Here is a 22516-nt window from a genome sequence, read left to right as displayed (position 1 = left end):
AGTGTTCTTCAAAACTTTCCAAAAAAACATCAATAGCATATTCTTCTGTGAGAAGGTAGGGGAGACTGGGGAATGCATTACTGTAATAGCTAGTATACTATTTTTTTAACTGGTCTATTCACAAAAATTAAGAATCTTACAAGTTAAATCAGGAGTGGTTATCTTTTAATATGATAGTTAACTTTGCTTATTAACAGAGTCCCACTTCACTGAACATAAGAATAAGAGGGGATGGCAAGGTCTTCACTTTGCTCTTCTAAGCCCTTTCTCGTCACTACTCCACCAGCAGCATAGCTGGTATTTCCCTGTGGCCACAATCATACGGCTTGCTCAGGCTGCCAGTCGTTATGAAATGTCAGTAAAAATCCTATGAAGATCATATGGAACCTCCATCATGGGAGGTTATGTCTGCTTACGTTAAGAATCGATCGGACAAATGTTTGTCTGCAGTTATATAGATATGGTAATTCTGCTCTATAGCAGGTGGATGAGTTGGAAGATCTCTTGAGCTTTCTTCCATTGTATGTATTGTTTTCTTTCTCACCTACTCCAGTCATGTTGTTCTTCCCTACAATAATGCACAAGTCTATCTCATAAAATTCTGATCAGTAATGCCTCATCATCTCCACCCTCCATCCAATATGCCATGTAGGTGCCTGTATCACAATGTGGATAAAATTATTATTTGGTTGATTAATCAGTGGATTATTATTACTACTTAAAGGAAAAAAGTTTTAATGAAACCTTAAAACTTAAAGGACTGCAGTTATATAATTTCAGTTCAGAGTTAAGCAACCTATTTATTATCTATATAAATACAAACAGATGTTCACACTTACACGTAAGTCTCAATAGTTGTTAAAAATGTGTACAGCTTTTTTTCTGTTGGCTCATGTCACTGCAAATAATCATTAGCACTAAACCTGGTATCCATTTATATTATTATATAGTTTATATAAAATAATTTTAGATATTATTGTTTTAATCAATAAACTGAGAGAGGGCAGCTCTCAAATGCCAATTACTTTCTGTGATAGCTTTTTTTTTTTTAATAAATTTAGAAAATTCACTGCTTACACTGAAAATTATGCTTATTTTGATGGAGTCCTCCCATTTGAAATTTTGGGAGAAGTTTGATAAAGTGTCAAGACCATTGCACAATCGATTAAACTATTAAACGATAGATCTGCTAAACTGCAGAGGAAGAGGGATCTTATCTCTTAATAGAACTAGGAAATTGAACCTCAGCAGGGGGCTTCTGCTCTGTGTGTCTGTCTCTCAGCATACCTGTGTTTGGCTGCAGTCCTTTGAACAAATGGCATTTGCATCTGTAGAGCGGAACTTGTTTCAACCACGTCGCTTAATTTTCTTAATGTTTCGTCTGCGCTCATTCCTAAACTGCTCTAACTTGCTAAATATTAATGGTTCCCGAAGAACAGCCATTTTAGAAATGCTGAAGCACTGCTCTCCAGAGAGAGTGTGCCTTTCTGTGTTTTCTCCCCGGTCCCCTGTACAATAGGAATGGGATGTTGAAGAGAGCCAGAGCATCAGCAAGGAGACTTGGCTCTCTGCTATGCAGGTAATAGCTCTCTTTCTCTTTGTGTGGGAATGCAAGGGTAAAGAGATAAGAGTGCTTGAATGGCATCAATTTTTTTTTTCCTTAGGTGCTGTGCTTCTTAGTCTTTATTTTATTATGTCTTAATATTTTATCGTATCTTTAGAGGAAACAATGTTTGGAGATAGGTACTGTTTATTAATGGTATCTGATACACGTTAATAGAATCTCTGAGGCAGATGTTTTCTTTCTTTTTTGCTGGACCCTGACACTGAACACATCAGGCACTCTGGCCTTTATCACAGATGGCAGATGAATGAAGGGGGAGATAATAATAACAAGTAATAATAAAAGAAAGTTTCAAAATACATTCACACTACACCTGGATAGAATTTACTAAAAGATCCTCAATGTTTGTTACCTTTTCTGTCTTGACCATTTTAGACTATACACTCTCAAAGGCAGAGAGAAGTTCTCTGTCCATCAAGTGTGGACTCTTATCTCATTTGGGATATTCGGTCACTTTTTAAATAAACTGCAGATAATTGCGTTTCTCAAACTATTTTCCCTGTGCTATCTCCTTTCGTCTCTCACAGCTTATGTATAGTTTAAGTATACTCAGGTATGAAGTTACTGTAAAATTTTTAGATAGCCACATTTTTTAGTTGCTCCTCTGAGCAAGAGTGTCTTGGACACACCATAAATGTGTTTTGATACCAGGTAATATGCACAATGTAGAAAGAAATTTTTAAGTACAATATAAAAAAAAGTTTGTTTATTTCTAGCTTTCAGTGAGAAATAGACTCTATTCTTCCTTCTTCTTTTTTTTTAAACAAAACAAAAGGCTCAAAAATGCAAACTGTAAGTATTATTAAATGAAATACTACATAATTGCCCAGTATCACAGAATTGTTGGAAGGTTGGAAGGGACCTCTTGAGATCATCTAGTCCACCGCCCCTGCTGGAAGCAGAGTCAACTAGAACGGGTTGTTCAGGGCCATGTTCAGTCAAGCTTTGAATATCTCCAAGGATGGAGACTCCACAACCTCTCTGGGCACCCTGTTTTTGTGTTTTAGCACCCTTGCAGTAAAAAAATTCTATGTTTAAATGTAATTTCTGGTATTTCAATTTGTGCTCATTGCATCTTGTCCTGTCACTGGGCACCACTGAGAAGAGTCTGGATTTGTCCTCTTTACTCCCTCTCATCAGGTATTTCTATACGTTGACAAGATCTGTCCCAGAGCCTTCTCTTCTCCAGGCTGAACAATTCCAGGTCTCTCAGCTTCTCATATGAGAGATGCTCCAGTCCCTTCATCTTTGTGACCCTTTGCTGGACTCGCTCTGGTATGTCCACATCTCTTGTACTGGGGAACCCAGAACTGGATATAGCACTCCAGATGTGGCCTCACCAGTGCTACATGGAGGGGAAGGATCACCTCTCTCAGCCTACTGGCAATGCTTTTCCTCATGCAGTTCAGGATGCCATTGGCCTTCTTTGTCGCAAGGGCAGTTGCTGGTTCATGTTCAATTTGTCTTCCACCAGGACCCCCAAGTCCTTCTCTGCAAAGCTGCTCTCCAGCCAGTTGTCACCCAGTCTGTGCTGGTGCAAAGAGTTATTCTCCCCAGGTGCAGGACTCAGCACTTCCCTTTGTCAAACTTCATGAGGTCCTCCTGTGCCTGTTTCTCTAGCCTGTTGAGGTCACTCTAAATGGCAGCACAGCCTTCTGGTGTATCAGCCACTCCTCCCAGTTTTGTACATCTGCAAACTTGCTGAGGGTGCACTCTGTCCCATCATCCATGCTGACTACTCCCCGTCACCTTCTTACCCTTCATATGTTTGAAATTTTTTCCTGGAGGATTTGCTTCACCATTTCCCAGGGATAGAGGTGAGGCTGACCAACCTGTAGTTCCCCAGATCCTCCTCCTTGTTATTCCTGAAGATAGGAGTGACATTTGCTTTCTTTGAGTCCTCAGAATCCTCCTCCATTCACCGTGACCTTTCAAGGATAACTGAGATTTGAACAAACAGCCTCTACTCTGTATCTTGTCTGTGTGGATAGTAACAGTATTTTAATGAAATCATTGACTATTATTTCTGCAAAGGTAACTGCATAATATATGCAAAGAAGAATTAATAAAGTAGCAAAAATAAAGTTAGCTTGGGGCAAAGTGTTCTCCCCAAAGTGAAGTAGGGAACATAAAAATAACATGTAAAGTAGGGAATGTAATTCCCTGTTTTGTTTTACGCATGGTAACTGTAAAACAGGGAACGTAATTTCTAATTGTGACCCATCATAACAATTAATGTGTTATGTTTGCAATTTTTACTTATAACATGAAGGCTGCTGCAAAGCTGAAGGAGTATTTTGTTGATTTTCTTTTTTTTAAGCGTATTTATATAGCAGTTGTAAAGTTCTGATGATGATCCCTGCTCTGTAGTATAATTTAGGATTTATTTTCACTTGGGGTCCTGATTTCACAGAGCACTTGAATTGTAACCTTGTTGCTCTTGTAGTATATTTGACAGTGTTGATGAGTTGTTGTCTGAGGAGAACATTGACTCATGTAGAAATGTAAACCCAGTTTCTTGATAAACTCCATAAACATGTCCAACTGCAAATAAAATAACTGTGATTTCATCTCTGTGTATTTTGGTTTTCCCTCTTCATTTGTGTACCACTGGTTATTGGTAATGCCAGTTAGTGAGAGGAACCCCTGTGGTCATGTTCCTTGAGTGACTAGAAGCAGAGTGTTTGAGATTACCTTTCAGCACTTTTTGAGTGTTAGTGGGTTTTTTTTGCAGAACTTGTCTTCAATTAGTCATAGAATCTTAACTGAAAACACATTTCTGTTAAAACAGGGAGTGGGTCTAAAATTGTTTAGGATACCTAAAATTGTTATGAGCTTAAACAGAGTAAGACATTTCAATTTAGAATGGGCTGGGAAAGGCACAACTAAATATCTTGGTCTCTTTAAATGATCCTTTTTAATCTGTGACCACTCCTAGGTCTAGGCCTTCTTCTGCACATATGTACTAGGGTTTGTAGTTGTAACGCTTGTCCAGAACATCCTTTAGATTTCTGCAAGTTTGAGAAACATGTTCTGCCTAGTGTTCTGAAGACTACATGAATGTTGTTTTGTATTCAATTTTTCTTTTCCTTTACAGTATAGACTTCCAAAAGAACAATCCAATACATAAATTAACTGAAGAAGAACTTCTGGCTTTTACTTCAGTAAGTAACTTACCTGGACTTTTTACTGAATGTATATGCAATTAATGTCTGAGTTAAGTACTAAACACTAACCTGTACATCACGCTAATCATGAAACTGTTTATAGACCAAATTTGCTCTAATAGTAAGGAGTGGGGTTTTTTCCCCTTATTTCAAGAAATTAAAGCAATGCTGAAATTTGACCCCCTTTTGAGTCATCCACGTGCAGGATAAGATTGACACTTAAAAATTTGATTTCACCTGAAAACATGTACTTGCATTCGTGTTTTAGTTTTTATTAACTATACGAATTACAATTAGTAAAGCATAAATTTTTACAGCAAACTCTTCATATTGCACTAGTGTTGAAAGTGCTCTTCTTTTAACAGTGTTCTCTAAGTATAGTTCAAAAGGAATTGCAGCATTATTCTATCAGGTTTATTCAGTTTAAATATTAGGTGTTCCATTTAGCCATGTTTCTTCCCAGTTCAACAGCTAATTTGTCTCTCCAGAAAAATTCTGTAACTTCTGAAGAACTCTTGAAAAATTTAAATTGGTATTTTCTCATTGTGGGTTGTTTTTTTTGTGTTTTGGTTTTGGGGTTTTTTTGGTCAATACTAAACACAATTTGCCTCATCACTTGATCTCTTCTGTCTTCGTGCTTTCTTTCAACAGTAGTTTATTGAGGACAGGAAGGGAGTTGCACAACATTAGGCTTCAGTTTTGGTGCAGTAAAGTAGAGGATGTTGCTCCGGTTTGCTCTCCTACCCAAACCTTGCAGTTTGAGACCCTTTTTTCATAGTAGTGGCATCTGCAAAAGTAAATTCTTGTTCGAGTTTGCAGATAGGATCTCAACAAAAGTCCCATTGATTTCAGTCTAGATTTCATCACTGACATCTGTAGTTATGTAAAAGGATTATGGACACTAATCCAAGGACCATGGGAACATTTTTATGATGGTAAAAAGTCCAGTCCTTAAAAAAAAAAAAAAAAAAAAAAAAAAAAAAAGCTAATCTTTTTATTAGATAGATGCATGTAAAATTGGTTGGTTTTTAAAGTAATGTTTGTTTAGGTCCCTATGCTAACGTTGTACATGTAAGATCTGAATGAGGAAGATGAGTGAATCTCTACAAAACAGTTTTTTACGTAGGTTTTCTTTGTGGTACATTAGATCAGCTATAGTTTTGCTCCTACAGTAGTCCTAATGCTTTCTGATGATGTATTTTCTGAGGTGTTTTGTTGTGAAGTACAGCTTTAATATATGTAAAAGATTGTGAAACTATTATAGTTTAATTTCTGTGCAAAAATAGTGTTAATACAGAAGTATACATTTTCCAATTGGACATATAACTTTCTTACAACAACAAAGACAGTTTGTCGTAAATACATATTTTTAGTGGGATCATTCTGTGAAAACTTTTTTTTTTTTCCTCATTTATTTCCTGCCAAGCTCCCTTAGAGTCTTTTTTTATTCCATGCTCTATTCTTTCCACTAACCACTGTTATTTGCATAATTCTTGGGTGAAAAAGCAGACATTATATACCTGAACCTTCAAATAAGTTCTGCACAAACTTTATTCTTTAAGATGGAGTGATACTGTGATAACAAAACGTCTTTAAAAAGATTTCCCGTATTTCCATCATAGTGTACTTTCCAGAATAATGAAACTTAGTGGGGTTTACTTGTTTTAACTCTTGAGTTTTCAAATATTTAACCACTCAGACTTTACAGCAGAGGAGAAAAAGTCAAGGTAGCACCTGTACTAGGTAAGAAAGATGATCAGCTTTACTGTCATCTTTCATCTGACATTGCTTGATGAATCATACTACCTATTATCTAAGATACTAGAGATCTGTGTTGGGCGAATTCTTCATATCGATAAGAAAATTAGACTGCATTTTTCTGCCATCTAGTGGCTGATTCCTTAAAAATCACAGGAGAGCTTTTTACCTGATGAACTTGCTCCTTAAATTTTTATTGTAGTGATACTGGGGAACTTATTCTTTTGTTTATTTATTTTTTGATGGGGAGAGTATACTTCCCTTCTGGAGCTGCTACAGCTTGCTTCATCCTTAAAAGATCAGCAGAACCACTGTCAGGAGAAAGCCCTCCATAGAAATACAGCTGAAAGATATGTGCAGACTTCCACATCACTTTGTACTCTGAGCAGCAGGAAAGAAGGGTCTGTGGCAATAAATAAACAGATATATAGATCTCTCTGATAGCGCAGAATTCAGTGTATAGCAGTGACTTAGATACAGCAGGTCTCGCGAAAGGAGTGATGCACTTCGCTCGTAAGAGGGAAGCAGCACTACGTTTATTGCAGTAAGACAGCAACTTAACAAAGTTCAATCGTAAATAAGAACAATTTAATGAGGTTTGATTGGCAAGGTTCACTCAGTTATTTACTGCATGAAGGACAGGGTCAGATGCATGTGCAACAGAGGCTCTCCCGTAGAGTCACGAGGTTCAGACTGGACCCCCTTGCTTTCTAAACTCCTTCGGAGAGGAGCCTAGGTGCGGCTGCATCCAGTCCTAGTCCCAGACTTGGTCAACGGTTTATGTCTAAGGGATTATGTGTGCAATTAGTCAGAGATATAACTCAGCAAAGTTTCATGAAGTTTGCAAAAGTACAGCATGCTATTAATCACTTACCGAGGATCTGTCGCGGGTAAGGAATCTCTCAACCTCGAGGAGTAACCTTGAGAGGCGTCCCTGCTCAAGGGGAGGTTCTGCAGTGCAGCCCGCTGCCATGCAGGAGAGCTCAGTGGGCTCTGGGCTGCCCCCTGTTTATGGGGGGGAGATGATTGACTCATAGTCATATTTGCATGCTAGACGGGCCTTAGTTGGCACATGCTCAACTAGCCCCTACATACGTGCTGTTTACAGGGAGGTCAGGTTGAGGGGGAGAGAGCACATCAGTGGGGGGGGGGGGGGGAGAAAGGAGCACACCGTCACAGCAGGTAACCTAAAAAATCTGAGAAAATAAATTTAAATATTAGAATAATGTTCTTTTAAACTTCTGCTTAACATTACCTGATTAACTGGCTATAGTAACACAGTCCAATCTTACTGTTATTTTCTCTCTTTTGATCTTGAACTATATTCCTAAAAAAACGAAGAATGGGTATGACTTGTAACCTGACAGTCCCAAATCTTGCTTGGAAAACTGAAAGCAGAAATCAGACTGTAGCTTGTGTCTTTTCAATATCAGCATCTTTTGTGGGGTTTGCACTTGAGTCTAAGATTGTAGATGGTTACTGAAGAACTTCATGGTGAAATCTTTGAGCTCTTCTGTGTCTTAGTTCTGTCTGAAGTGCTGAGGCAAGGAAATCTGTTGTCGTGGTACCTAGCCATGGTAAGAATGTTAGCAAAACCTTGATTCTTATGGTGTCCATTAGCTGAATATGTAAGTGGCACCACAAATGAATCAAATGTATTTAAGCTGTTTTCCAAGCTTCTGTACTTCCCAGTGAAACAGGCAAAAATACCTGATATCAATGCTGCCCAAAATAATTTCACTAGCATCATTTAAACTGCTCTGTGTGTGCGTGTGTGAGCAGGCATCTTCTCAGCCTACATGTGGATTCCTAAATCTGCAGGCTGGTTAGATGGTTGTCATGCATTCATCTGATATCTGCTGAAATTTATCTTTCCTGAAGAAAGGAGGGCATTTCAAGATGTCTTAGGAAACTTGAGAAATTGTAAAGCACTCTTAATAAGTCAGTGGCTCATCAGGAGACCCTTTGGCTTTGGATTGCAAAACAAATGCACATGACCAGCAGTCTCTTTATAGGAGAGGGAATAAAGGTCATGTAGTATGAGAGGGAAAGGATGATCAAAATGAGCTCAAGTAGATGGCATGGTCTTGCCTTGCATTAGGCATAGTTTGGAAAATAGGCATTCTAAACTCTCTTTTTTTATCTATTAGGACTTGAAGATTATTAGATCATATATCTATATATGTATATGAAAAATATCACACTAGCTGCTTCAGAGCCATGGTTGTGCATATGATGTTTGACAAACTTTCTGATTTAACTTACTGAATATTGCATTAAAAAGCCATTTTTGAGAGAGAAAAAGAGGGACGGTGTCAGTGAAACCCAGTGCTTCTGTTAGAATCATTTTTTTTTTCTTGCTTATAATCAACTTTTTGCCTAGAGCTTCCTTTATAGGAAGTATGATGCAAGAACCAAAGAATTTGTTCAGTACTGTGTTCACATGGAGGTTTTGTAGATTTGTTTACTTCCAGCTCCCCAGGAAAGTTTTACAATCCCTACGTATGTCTCTTTATCCCATCTTTAATTTCAACGCATTTTTTTAATGTAAAAATACATGAGTGAAATCTGCTAGGTTTGATATTAGGGAGCAGTTTTTCCCTAGAGGCTCACAAGTACATCATTGATCCTCACATATCAGTGGCCCAAATACTTTCTTGAAAAAGAAAAAAAATGCTTTTTGTAAATGAGCAAAAGGAGGATTATTAGATATTTGCTACTTGATAGTATTTGGAGTTCATTTGATATAGGTAATGCAAGTAAGACTATAATAAATAGGCGATTAAATGAACAACACTGTCATTTAAATGTACACATAACATTTCAGAATATTTTGAAAATGAATTAAAAAATTAAAGTTAAAACTTCATGTAAGATGTCTGTCATGCAGACATTATACTTTAGGACAAAAGACTAAAAGATATTTCTGAAATGTAAAAGGGAGTTTCTGGTACATATGGATGCTCCATATAACAGCTGGTAACTCTTTTGACGTGCTGTCATTTTAAGATTATGCAGGTCTTTCTGCAGGGAAATAGGTGAGAAGATATTGGATTGTGCTGCATTTTTCTCTCACAAAAGAGGAAAAAAGTATGTGGGAAAAAAAAAGTAATTGATAAGACTGGACTCTGCAATACAGGTTCTTACAGATTTATAGAACACGGAATAGTTTACATACTGGGAATGCAACTCTGTGATGCAAATTTAGCAAATTTATGATGCTCCAACAGGATATCCAGGATTAACGTTATCCCTGCCATCTGTCCTAGCCCTCGGTTTGTCCAAGAGAGATGAGCTTTTGTGGTAAGTGTGAGGTATACTTAGCCCAGTGTAGGAGAATATTAGTTATTTCTCTTTTTAGTCTCTTGTGATCAAGGGACTTCTAGTGATAGCAACGGTGTTAAGCTATAGGGAACAGAGGAGAGAAAGCAAGCACAAATGGTGGAACGGAAGCCTCTTGCTTTGTGCTTCCCACATCTTAACCCCATATTCGTATCCTTTGGAATCAATAGAGTATTAGAAGGAAAAGAAAAGGGACCATGGACAATTTTGTTGCATTAGTTTGTTATGCTCCTGAGACTACTGTCATTTATGGAAATTAGAGCAGGTGGTTTCTTTTTTATGTGGTAAAAACTGGGCAAAGGAAGCTCTTCTGCGTATGGACATTTTCAGCATGTGAGATCTCTTCCTTACTTTTAAAGAGGGGGGAAAGTAGTGCAATAGCTTTCATTTTGCTCAGAGTATAAAACTTAAATTATTCACCTTCTTCTAAAAAAGATATCTGATATTTCTGAAATTCTTCATATAATACCATGAAGAAAACCAAGGTCAGATCGGGAAGCTAGAGACTGTGGAGTGGGTCTGTCAAAATCCAAGGAATACTGCATAGTCCAAAGATGGACTCGATGGTAATGCTTCATGCGTTTTGGTTTTCCAGTGTTGAGCTCCTAATTCCATAAGAGACTATTTTTACTAAGGAATTTGAGAACTGTTGGCCTGATTTTTCAGAAGTGAGCATTTACTGAATGCAATAGAAACTGATGGTGTATGGTGCCTTTGAAACTCGCAGCAAAGAATAATAGTGCACGTTTTATTGAGGTTGTGTGTGTGTGTGTGTGTGTATTCATATATGTATTTTTTTTCTGCCTTTCACTATAAGAGGGGCTGTGGGAAGAGGGTGGAAATGGGAATGCTTTGTTTCTCTCATCTTTTGTATTGCATTTGTGATATTAATGTGGAACTAGGGAGCGATCAAATCAGGGCACGTGATATTTCTGATGTTAAGCCTTCCTATTAAAATCTCTGTAAAACTAACATGCCAATTTGGTTTCTAAAGAGAAGTTGTTTATATAGCTTAAATAAAAGCAGTACATTTTTCTCTGCTGAGAAAATGGCTGTAGTTTTCTTTAAATTTTATAACTAGCAGGAGTACTGAAATGCTCATTAGGAGTGCCATGTGCTTCTACTGTTGTAACTTTTGTGGCTTTATAAAAAGTCTGTCTTTTCTTTTCTAAGCAATGTTGCCCATTTTGAATAGGCTCTGTTGGTTACGAGATTTTAACACTGCAAAGACTTTCTTGTTGCAAAGCCCTGCTAGTGCTTGTAAGAATTTTTTTTTTTTTGAGGTAAATGAATCAAAGCTATTCTATTCTTTTTTTTCTTCCCTTCTTTCTTTCATCCTAAGCACTCTTATTCAAAGGTCTGAATCATTTTCCAGGAATGTCAGGATCCAAATGGCTGCTGCTAACTTAATGCGTGTATGCTTTCTGGCCTATCAAGCATTGCTAGAAAATCAGATTGGGCGTAGCAGAAGAGAAATTGCCTCTTTCTGCTGGACCATCGTGTGCAAAGGCTCAACTAGATTTCTTGGATCCTTACTCACCCAGTGTCTAGTACTTCTGTTTACGGTGTATGATGGGCAGGAAATTAAGCTAGTGTTACCAGTTATTTTTGCTGCTGTTGTGTTCTGTTTGTTCAGTTATTTCAGGTTAAAAAAGCTGGCTGCTGTAGTACATGTGTTGCTGGGGCAGGGGGAAAGCTCATGTTCCGTTCCAAAACTGGGATTAAGGAACCATCTGTTTGAAGTTGTTTTGTTTTACAAACTATCAGATTTCAACCTAATTGACACTTTCATCCCTTTCAACTTTGTTCTCCTCTGTGGTCTGCATTCTTCCCGGAGTCCCTGGGACACATCATATCTTACAGGAGATGCTGCCTGCTTTATTGTGTCCCTCTTCGACTGAGTAGGAAGAAATTGTGGACAGCACTTCCTTTTCAGAATAGTCTGCTCGTTCGGGTAATCCGCATGGAATTACTCAAGCGACAGATTTTAGTGGTCTCAGGGAAACCACAGCAGTAAAAGAACAAGAAAATCATGTTTAAATATTAATAAATTATTTGCTTGTCTAGGGTTTGAGAAGTTAAGCAAGCAAATTTGATGACAGTAACATTTTTTCCCACAGCAGCCTTTCTTCCCCCCTCGTCCTTCCTCTTTATCTATCAACAGCTCACTTATTTTTCTTAGCAGCCTCTCTGACAGCTGGTTCACATGTTGCAGGCTTCCCTTCCCCCTTTTATGTTCTTCACCAGTTTTAACTATTATAATCTACTTTGACAAGAAAGTTTTGGAGTTCATTGCAATAAGATGATGAAATTAACCCCCCTGTTCAACAAAATGTTGTTTGATGTATCACCTGAAGGAAATGATCTCCCCACTCTGTGCAGTGTTGAATATTCTATTTTTAACAATATTCTGATGATCAGTTCAATTCCTATATTATCACTAGTAGTAGTCGCTGTATATTTTACTGATCTGCCTGTTTAGCGGGGATGGGGGCAGTGCAGGGGAATATATCAAACGAGTGGTAAATCTGAGTCTTCCTCTTGTGGAAAGTAAATTTACATTTTTCTTCTTTCATTCTATGTGAGGAAGAATTACTCTTAAAGTTTATTTAGCTTTCCTGATGTCTTGCCCTCATCTCCTCTGCCTGATTTTAGAATTGTACCTTCATTTGTCCCATTCCTAATCCAACACCTCAAGTATTACCCTAACCTTCCTTCTTCCATAGCGCCTGAAAAATCAAGGTGACTGAATTCTTGTTTGCTGGTCATTTGCTCCTGTCTCTAAGCATCTGAGTTTAATTTTCTCAGATCATATCACGTCCATACTTTGGACTAGAATGTTTCTTGTATTAGTGCCCCAAACTGTCTTTCTGTTCTGCATTAAAGATGAAATATTTCAAGTAACATACTTTTTTGACTTATTACAGAATTTTGGATATTTTCAATTAGAATGCCATAGGCATTGTGTGCAGTCATGAAATATGCATTTTTCCTTTGCCTCAAAAGATCTCTGAAGTGCAAATCTGATATCCTCAGTGACACTTTAGTGATAAATAAATTGAGTTTTCTTTTCTTTATAACTGACTTTTTAGATAGCCAAACTATTGGAAGGAAATTCCAATTGATATTTTCTTCTGAGGATTTCTTAATGAGCAATTTAAGAATTTTTGGGGAGGAAGAAATGATGTTTTAATCAAGTTCTAAGTCTATAAACTATGGGCTATTGAGGGAAGGAGAACGAAGGAGGAAAGATTTTTTTTTTTTAACAAATTAAAAAAAAAAACTAAACAAATGCTTATAAATGCTTAGCCATCCTCATTTGAGTAATCTCCTTTCTATTCAGCAATGATCTTAGGTATGTTTTTGCACAGTGTGCTGCCCTTCTAGCAGTATTTGGTTGAGTTCAGCATGGTACAGGAAAGCATGGTACTGTCCATCTTATATAAGGACAAAGATTAAACACCTATGATTCTGGTGTTTTTACAATATTTCCTTTCTTGTCTTCTATTAGAAAGCAAGAAGCTTAAATAGTAAATATAATTCAAGTACTATAGACCAGGGATTGAGATAAGATTGTTAATTTAATTTGAGAAACATTTAAACACAACCTTAGGTAGGATGTAAGCACATTTGTTTTACTTGTATTTACGTAATGCATGAATTCTGCTGTTGATCATGTACTAAACTGTACCTTATGACTAAAGACAGAAAAGCTGTCTTTCTTGCCAGTAGACCTATTAATCCTTTTTTTTTCCTCCACAAAAGCATTTTTAATAGTCTAGCTTTCATATTGATAAGCAAAGCATTATTTGGAAGACTTGTAACAGCAAATATGCAAGAAAATTTCAGAAGATAGCTTTCACAAAGTGTTTGTGACCCTTATGAAAGCTGATTCCCAGTTGTGTGGATGCAGGGATAGGAAAGGGTCATATTCTGTTTATGAAGGCTAGATCAGGAATTAGAAACAATGCCAGCTAATTCAGTGGATTGTTCACACAATGTGCACCGTAAATGAGCCTCATGATTACTGTGAGAACATTCAGACTTTTTTGCTGTGTATAATGTATATGTTTAGTATATATGATAATATGCTATGGCATAAATACTTCTGACTTGTTTGGATTGGCTGCATTAATCATGGCAGGTGGAGCTGTTAGTTATGAAGACCATTCAAACAAATTCCAATAAAATGTTAAAAAGTATCATGTTCTATTTGTTTCAATTTACAAAGAGGTTTTAAAAACGTTTAAACTATTTAATATTTTTCTATCTGTGAAGTTGGCATTTGAAGCTTTCTCTGAATCAGAATAAAAGTCTTGAAGTTAGATATTAGTGTATTTTGATATATTTGAAAAGACTTCACTGCCTTGTCTACATTATACTTTAGCATGTATTGCATTGTTAAGTTGGAGCTTGGGCTTTTTTTCTTGAAAGACTTCATGTCTTGCGTCAGTTAGATTTTTCTTAAGTATATATTTATCAGAATATGTTGGCTAACGCATTCTACAATGACTTCTATCATAGTCTAGACAAAAGATGAGAGAGAAAATAACTTTTACAGATTTCTAAAAATAGTGTGTGAAAGATCTTTCTGCTCTCTCTCACTGCTAGAAGCACTGTAAAATGAGATGTCTGGTTCTAGAATTGTAACAGTCTCAGGGAAGCAGCGCATGCATTTGTATTCCCCCAAATTAGTACAGTACCTGATTAGTATTTATCACTGTCTAAAACTAAATGTGTTTTCTTTGCTTTTTAGTTTAATAGATGCTTGTAAAAACTGTTCCAGATGTAGAATAAAGTAAGGAAATATGTTTAGCTTTTTTTTATTTTGTTTTAAACATCTTGCATGGTTTGAAGCAGTTTAATAGCTTAGTAGTAAGAGTCAGTTGTTAGAGACAGAAAGGAAACAAGTCAATTAATTACTGGAATAAGGCTATTTCTCATCCTGCAGCTTATTCCATGAGAATTGCAATGTGTATATTTAATTGTCTGTATATTCTGTATCTTTCTCTTATCCTAATAGTAGACATACATTTATTCATGTAGTGAATCTCTAACAGAGCAGGGAAAATGAGAAGGTTGTAGGTGCATAGCTAAAAAGACTGCCTCTTGCTTGTGAAAGTACCCGCTTCCCACGTTCCATTTTCCACAAATTGGTTTAATAAACAACTGTAGTTTACATGCATAATACAACTGGACAGGTACTAGAAAGCTGTGTTTGCATCATAGTCCATTATACTTCATGCTTTTAACTTTACTCAAGTCTAAATGCATCCCAGAGATTGCCTTTACCTTTGGTCTCTACGTAAAAATATTCAGAGTACAGCTTCTCTCTCTACAACTCCCTCAGATTTAGGAACACTACTCTCTCTTCCCCACCAAGATAGTTTTTTCTTTCATTCTCCCCAGCAGTTTTTCACTTTTTTTTCCCCGCTATTGTTCACATGTGCCTATATCTGCTTCCCTTTTTTTAGTCATCCTTTCTTCAACATGCCAAATTCCTGCTGTCACCTCCTCTTGGCTTATCTGACTTTTTCTTTTGCTCTCATCTTCCCTAATTCCTTTCTCACATCTTTTCATCCCTATTCTTATTCTTCCTGACTTTTGGCTGCTGTTTCAGGAATCACTGTCGTCTTTCAGGGCTTGTCTTCAGTCTCTGGAAGGAAGATGGCTGCAGCTTTGCTTTGCTGCTAGAAACCAAACTTTTGCACATAAGATTTAATGCCAGGCTGCTGGTGACCTCCAGCAGCTTGAGCCTACTGCATGAAATGGGAACAGTGCCTCCTTAAAGAGACATAATTCTACTCTTGATGAAGACAGAAATCTGAAGGAATCGGAACCCAGATATTCTTGATAGACATTGAGACTTGTTAACATGGAATCTCTTCTGGAGAACTGCTGGGACTGTCTGAGAGCTCCCACTGAAACTGTCATCTCCGGACTTTAACCCTAGCCACTTAGCCCACCAAACAGCAATTGGGGTATGCCTCTTGCATTCAGCATGTTACACTTACCTGTGAACACCAAGTACTGCAATAGGTAGGTTGTTGAATAGGTTGTTGTAAGCCGAATTCCTGTGGTGGATGCTGGCATTCAAAACAGGGGAAAAGCAGGTATCACACATTCCCTGTACAGTCCCGTCTGGAACTGGGTGAATTTTCCTCTGGTATGCCTCACTGTATCACAACAGATACAGCTGTTTTTCCAGATGTAAGGTTGTGAAGATGTTATATTAAATTCTATACTTTGTTCTGGCATAAAGTTAGTGCTAGCCTTACTATAAGCCACCGGTTTAGGTATGTAATTTTTCCTGAATTTTCTTGGCTGTCCACATTACAGGAAAAAAAAAAAAAAAGTGACAGCTGATTTTGAGTAGTTAACATCATTATAGGATGGTTTCACAAATGGCATTTTTAGAATGTAAATACTGCATGCAACTTTTGAAGTATTCCTGCTGTGGCATTGACCAATCTTACAGTTCTGAAATTAAGAAAGCATTAAATTGGTTCTTCTCAAGGTACTTATTTGCCTTTTACTGAGGGATGTGAAGGGAGCTGTTAAGACACTATTGTGTTGTAAAATTTTTATGGTTGTTCTGCAAACCTATCTGAGAACTAATATTTTTGCTACCTCACATTTCTATCCTGCAAAAGATAATCAGTTAAAATATTTTAAGGATAATTATAGCAAATGCACATTTGTCCTGAAGTTACCATTGCTAAAGTAAAGATAAAGTTTTTGTTAGGCCAAACAAACAGGAAGCATCACTGGTGGACTCTGGAGGATGCATAGTGGTGAGCTGGAGAATGCAGTTAGGCAGGGGAGACTGACAAATCCCACCACCCTGGTGCAGTGGCATAAGAATGCAGGGTCTGTCATGTCTGAGGGCTGTTCCAGTGGTCCAGAGTGCTGCAAACATTGAGTTTGCTCTCACCAGCTCAAACGGGCAAGGAAGTAGAAAAAAGAAGGAAACTTGGAGTACGGTCTCATCTGGATTTTGCTGCGTAAGAAGTACTAACTTAAAAAAGAAAAAACACTGTAATAAACAAAATGCAGACTTAGACAGAGCTGAGCAACTTAAAGAATCTACTGACAAATCATGGTGGTTCTTTGTAGTCACAAGCAGCAGTTCTGGAAATAGAAAGATGAAAAATCATAACCGATTGTCTTCCTGAGAAGTGAATTCCTATCAGCAGAGGATAAATTAAACTATAACACTGTCTGTCCCATAATGTTCTTTGTCAGAAGGGAGGCAAAGGAGAGGGAGGGAGGGGAGGAACACTACGGGGAAATTAAGTTATACGTTAAATTATACTGTGCTAGTTTCCAGGGAATACTTAGCAGGGGGTTTCTTTTCCCACAGTGCCAACCTGAATGGAACAAGTTAGAAATATTCTTCATTGGCACTGACTTGAGATCTTTTGCCCTTTTTTCAGTCATTTGCACTGTTTGTCCTGAGGCTAAACAGATTGGAAGTCCTCAGACTGTATGTACTGTTGCGTACAGAGCTGAAGCTGTTTACCTTTAAAGTAAGATGTCTAGCCATTCTCTCGGATCTTTAAAATACCCTGTATTGGTTACAGAAGGCTAATCAGCATACAAATCAAATTCACTGCTTTACTACCTGTGCAGTGAGCAATATGCATTTCTGTTTTTCAAGATGCTCTCAAAAGAGCAGGTGATGTGTTCAGACCCTTGGCATGGACTGGAATTCCTGAGGCTGAGCAGTTAAGAGAAATGCACTGTTGTTTAATACCTAGGGAAATCCTTATCACTGGTATCAAAGAGTTAAACTCTAGTCGTTTGAATTCGAAAACCTGATTTACTGCTGTTGAGGTTGGGCCTTAGGAAATAAATGCAGTACTGTGATGTGGTGTGGAAGTCTGTACTTATGCTATTTCAGGAATAAGTCCAAACCACAGACCTGAAAAAGACAATGCTACTACAGTGAAATCTGGCTGAAGTTGTTTTCAGCATAACACAGAATAAGTGATATGTTTGGCGCAATAGAGCGAGTGTCAGTAATATGGCTGGACTCCATTCTAGGTGAAAATAGGAGCCATATCTTATGTGGTTTACCCTTTGCTAGTCATTGAAAGCAGATTCCTTTAAATAAAACAGTATCTTCTTTCTTCATGACATTTCCTTTTCTTCTCCAGTTTCTTCCTTCTCCTAAAGAAAGTTAATTGAGAACCTCCAAGGAAAACTTACTTTTGAACTTAAATACTCTCTTTCAAAACAGAAAAAAAAAAACATACTAAAACACAAACCAAAACTCTGCTTAAGCAATAGCATGAAAAATCATTTGTTTTTCTTTTGCTCATGTAAGAGGATATAATGTGTATACTGCTTTAATACCATTGCAGAGCACTAAGCTCTTAGCAGCTTGGTAAATATCACTCCACCAATGCCTATTAACCGAAGAAAATTAAAATCAGAGGTTAGCCCTCCAGAAGTTCTGCAGTTTGAAGGTATAAGTAGGACTGTTAACCAGTCATTTGACACTCTGATAATACCTTTATATTAGTAGTAGTAGTAGTAGTGAATCCTAAGGAAAAAAAAGCATTAAAATATTTTCCTGGCAGAACCTGATTTGACTTTTCCAAATGTGTCCAAAACTATTTTGAATTGTGAGTTTTGTTCCTTCCATAGGCCTCTCTGAAAAGTCCTACCTGCACGCATACAAGTTAAATAACAGACAAGATGCAGTATTAAAGAGTCATGTTTATAGCTCAAGGGTTTAAGTGTCTCGCTACCTTGTGTTTCGTTGTTGTTCCACACAAACTAATGTGAGCTTGCTTTTCTGTGTCACTGTTGAGTATAAATCCAAACAAAGCTTTCTTTGTACCTTTTATGGTTTCCACTGAAAATTCTTCAGTAAGTGTAAACCTTTGTATCGCTTTCACTGATTTTTTTTTCTCTCTGTGAAACATAGGAGGCATCCCTTGTAAGAGAATGTTTCTCTAATGCTCACTTTCTTTGACCTTTTCTCTGTGCAGCGTTTAACGTAGGAAACACTAGGCCTCCATTCAAGCTTTATCTCCAGAGATGTAGGAAAAAACCCTCTTGGCTAATCCTGTATCAAATAACAAATGAGTTCTGCTGTTAATTACACTCACAGCTCACTGAAAAGCCACTCATCACATGATTGCATTTCTTTTACTTTTGACTAGATATCAGATTCCAGTATATACCTACGTCCACATCAAATGACCTGCTTTATTTCCATTTTCTCAATATAGACAATATTTGTGTGTTTCTGAGTCACAGGGTTATGGAATGAGACAGGAAATTTTCCAAGAAAAACCACCGAAACAGCCAGCTTAAGAGAAAGCTCAGGAAATTCTTAGTGTGCATTCACAAGAAGCAAAGACTATAGTGGGAAGAAGAAGAAATGGATATGGACTGAACTTTGGGCATAAACATTGTTCTAACAAGAACAGGTGCTTAACCACTTCCCTATAAGCTGCTGAAAAATGTACTCGGGGGAGGAAAGAGAGAGAGAAAGTCATTTTTGTATTATTTCTGCATGTGAGGAAGGGTATATGGAGGCAGAAGGAAGGAAAAAGAAAGGTGCAGCCTCTTACAGAACAAAATATTTCTGTCTGTAAGTAAACTCAGAAGATATAGACCTTTTGTATGTTGATTCTTTTCAAAAATAAAATAAAATTCACTGCAAAGGAGAGCTGGGCTAGGGATGACTTCAGGTTCCAAACGAGACCTTCCTGGAGAATGGAAAAGGAAGTTGGATGTTTTCCTAATGGCGGTCACAAGAACCAAGAGCAGATGTAAGGCAACCTCATTACCTATATTGCCTTTTCTAGTGAAAGCAAGATGAGCAAAGAGAAGCCATGAAGTCTGAGGGTATTTTCTTTGGGGAAATCATCCACTTTCCCCATCAGGACTTTAACCATATTGTCAGCTGAGTGTTCTCAGTATTGACTAAAGGAAAAGGGTGCTAGTGAATAGTGAATACCCTTAAACTACTGCTGGGAGCAGTTGTGTGTGTTTCATGAAGAGTGCTTCTTTTTAGGGTAGGTGGGAGGAATACGTGCGGAAAAGTACTGAAGTGTTGTACTATTTCTACTGAGGAAAGTAACATGGTATCCTTGAACAGACACCAGATGATAGTTCTTGCAGTGTTTTGGCAAAGTTGAACTGTTAGTGTTAACTGTAAGTAGCAGGTGCATTTATTGTGCACAGAATTCACTGATGATCCATTTTCAATAACTCTTTCCAGTATCTTCAGTGAAAAGAGAAAACATGTAGTACTTTTAATGCAAATTATTCTTGATTTTCTTTGGTTGACTTTTAAAGTGCCATCTACAGAAATATAATTAGTTGTCTTTAGAGGTAATTAATAAGAATTACACAGCGTTTTGCACTTTTTAAAGAGACAGCTCACTTCAGTAATGGGACTTGTGACCCATATACACTTAAATCTATTACTAGTATACCAACTAGTGTGAAACTGATTAATTCTGTGTGAACATTTACATGCTACTCATCTTGGTTCTTGCCTTGGGTTAAAAACCATAGCAGGATGTGAGATAACTCATGGAATTTTTTTTTAATTTTTTTTTTTCATTTCAAAATATGTGGTCTGTATGGGAAGTCTGATTTATAGCATATTCTTTTCCACCACTCAGCTAAAACGGTCATAAAATTTCAGAGGTATCTGCAGTCCCATGATAAGCTCAAGGGAACCAAAAGACATCTGAGCCTGGAAGATGCAATCCAATGATTTGAGAACCTGTCTAGAGAATTCACTGGCAACCAGCACCTCAGTCAGACATCTAACCTAGGTACCTAAACTAGAAAGCTAGTCTCCTTCATAAATAGTCAATGGAGAGTAAAAGGCTTTCCCAAGGAGCCCCAAAGCTTGATGTTTGTTCAAAACTGTCTTTTGGGGGGAACCTTCCTCTTACCACTGCCTATTTAAACAGCCTAGGGAGTCTGACTTCCAAGCTTGCCTGCCTGGTTTTTTTTTTTTTTATTCCTTGTGCTCATATGTACTACAGAAATGGCAAAAAAGCCAACACAGTTTCCAAGCTGACCACAAATCAGTTAATGAGGGGAAAGAAATAGCATCAACAACTGCCCAGAAGCTGTAATGCATCCTGGTTCTTGCAAGGTAGATATCAGAAGCAGTAACAGCGATTGCTGAAAAACAATGCAACAGAAGAGAGATCTATTTAGAGTGATAAGAAGCATGGTATATGAGGATTTTGTTGGTCTGATGCTATCGAGAGTTACTTGTTTGCTACAGAACAGGATTGGGGGGGGTAAAAACGTGGTGGAAAATACAATTAAAGAGAAATGACTTCAGCCTTCTTGCATACAGTAGTGGAAAGTCTTGTAAAACTTGTGAGAAGAAAATTTATTTCAGTCTTCTCTTCTAACTTGTGGGTTGATTATGCCAGCTACTGAGTAATGCCTATATTGTATTTAGTGTATCTTCAGATATGTTAAATTCCAGCCAGAGTCACTTGCAAACTGAAATTAAATGAGCTACTTAATAACTTTAAATTACATTTAGGTGAGTGCAATCTAATTGCTGCTGTATTGTGTCTAGCATTAATTTCTGAATCAGTGCAGTCTAGTCTAAATGATTAACTGTTTGGCGAAGATCTTTTTTTAACAACTTTGCATACATTCTGCTTTGTAAAGTGTGGACAGAAGAAAGAGGAAATTTGTAAAGACTCTTCATAGCTATAGATGGGGAGAATCAGAACTGTCTGTCATATATGGGTATACGTATTGTTTTAAAGCTATCAGAAATAATCATGTATTACAAATGCATTCAAATACTCAAGACTGTGAAACTATTTATGTGAAGTAATCTCATTCAAACACATTGAAGTATATAAAAATGCAAAAAAAATCAAATAGAGTCTTCATGTTTCAGTGGTGAAATTGAGCAAAAGGTACTCTGTTTACAATGATGTAATGTTACAACTTTAGCGCAGAGGCTACCAGACAAGACTAGACAAAGCAAATTTTAAAAATACCATTCTAATTAAACTAGTCCCTTGGTGCAGATCACTGATGGTGTCTTGGCCATGCTTTTGATTTTTTAACAAGAGAGGTATTCCTAATGGCTGCGGCTAAGAGCTTTAAGCCCAGCTCTGCACGTGATCAACTAACACCTGTTGCAGTGAAAAGCTATTTTAGTTGTACAGTCCCAGGATTAGTTTTATAGACTGAAATAAACCCTTGTCATACACTTGAGTGAATAGCTTTAGACTTTGGAAAAAATATACTGCATGTGTGGTCTAAACCAACTGAAATATATGGGATATTAAAGCAATAGTGAAAATGGCACAGTGCATATGTTGATGCCTCAGCCAGTGCAGGAAAGTAAATCTTTTCCTCTGTCATTTTAATACTTTTACAATTTCTGCCTGTCTCTCTGATTTACCTAAATGACTGTCAGACGCAGTTCACTTAGATACAGCATTCAAATGATGATAATTTGAAGAGACCTTAAAAAATTAGAAGTGATCAAATGAATGACTATAAAATGTTACCTTGACACAACAACTCAATAAAATTGATAAAAGACCTCATAAGGGAAAATATGGAACTTCAGCTAATACATGTCATACAGGCTCAAGCATTGCAT

The 22516-nt window shown here is 37.3% G+C and overlaps 1 protein-coding gene across 1 annotated transcript in view; it reads left to right on the top strand.

Annotated features, from left to right (window-relative positions):
• Nucleotides 1–22516, top strand: part of TTC27 (tetratricopeptide repeat domain 27) — a 145042-nt gene that overhangs the window by 46162 nt on the left and 76364 nt on the right. Inside the window, exon 9 of the mRNA XM_067293266.1 lies at nucleotides 4722–4788. Coding sequence (XP_067149367.1) covers nucleotides 4722–4788 — 67 coding nt within the window. The remainder of the gene's footprint in view (nucleotides 1–4721; nucleotides 4789–22516) is intronic.

This window comes from Apteryx mantelli, chromosome 3, assembly GCF_036417845.1.
Source record: "Apteryx mantelli isolate bAptMan1 chromosome 3, bAptMan1.hap1, whole genome shotgun sequence".
NCBI classification, from domain to species: Eukaryota; Metazoa; Chordata; class Aves; order Apterygiformes; family Apterygidae; genus Apteryx; species Apteryx mantelli.
The sequence above is the reverse complement of the archived record's forward strand: the minus strand, read 5'-3'. Positions and strand labels throughout refer to the sequence as shown.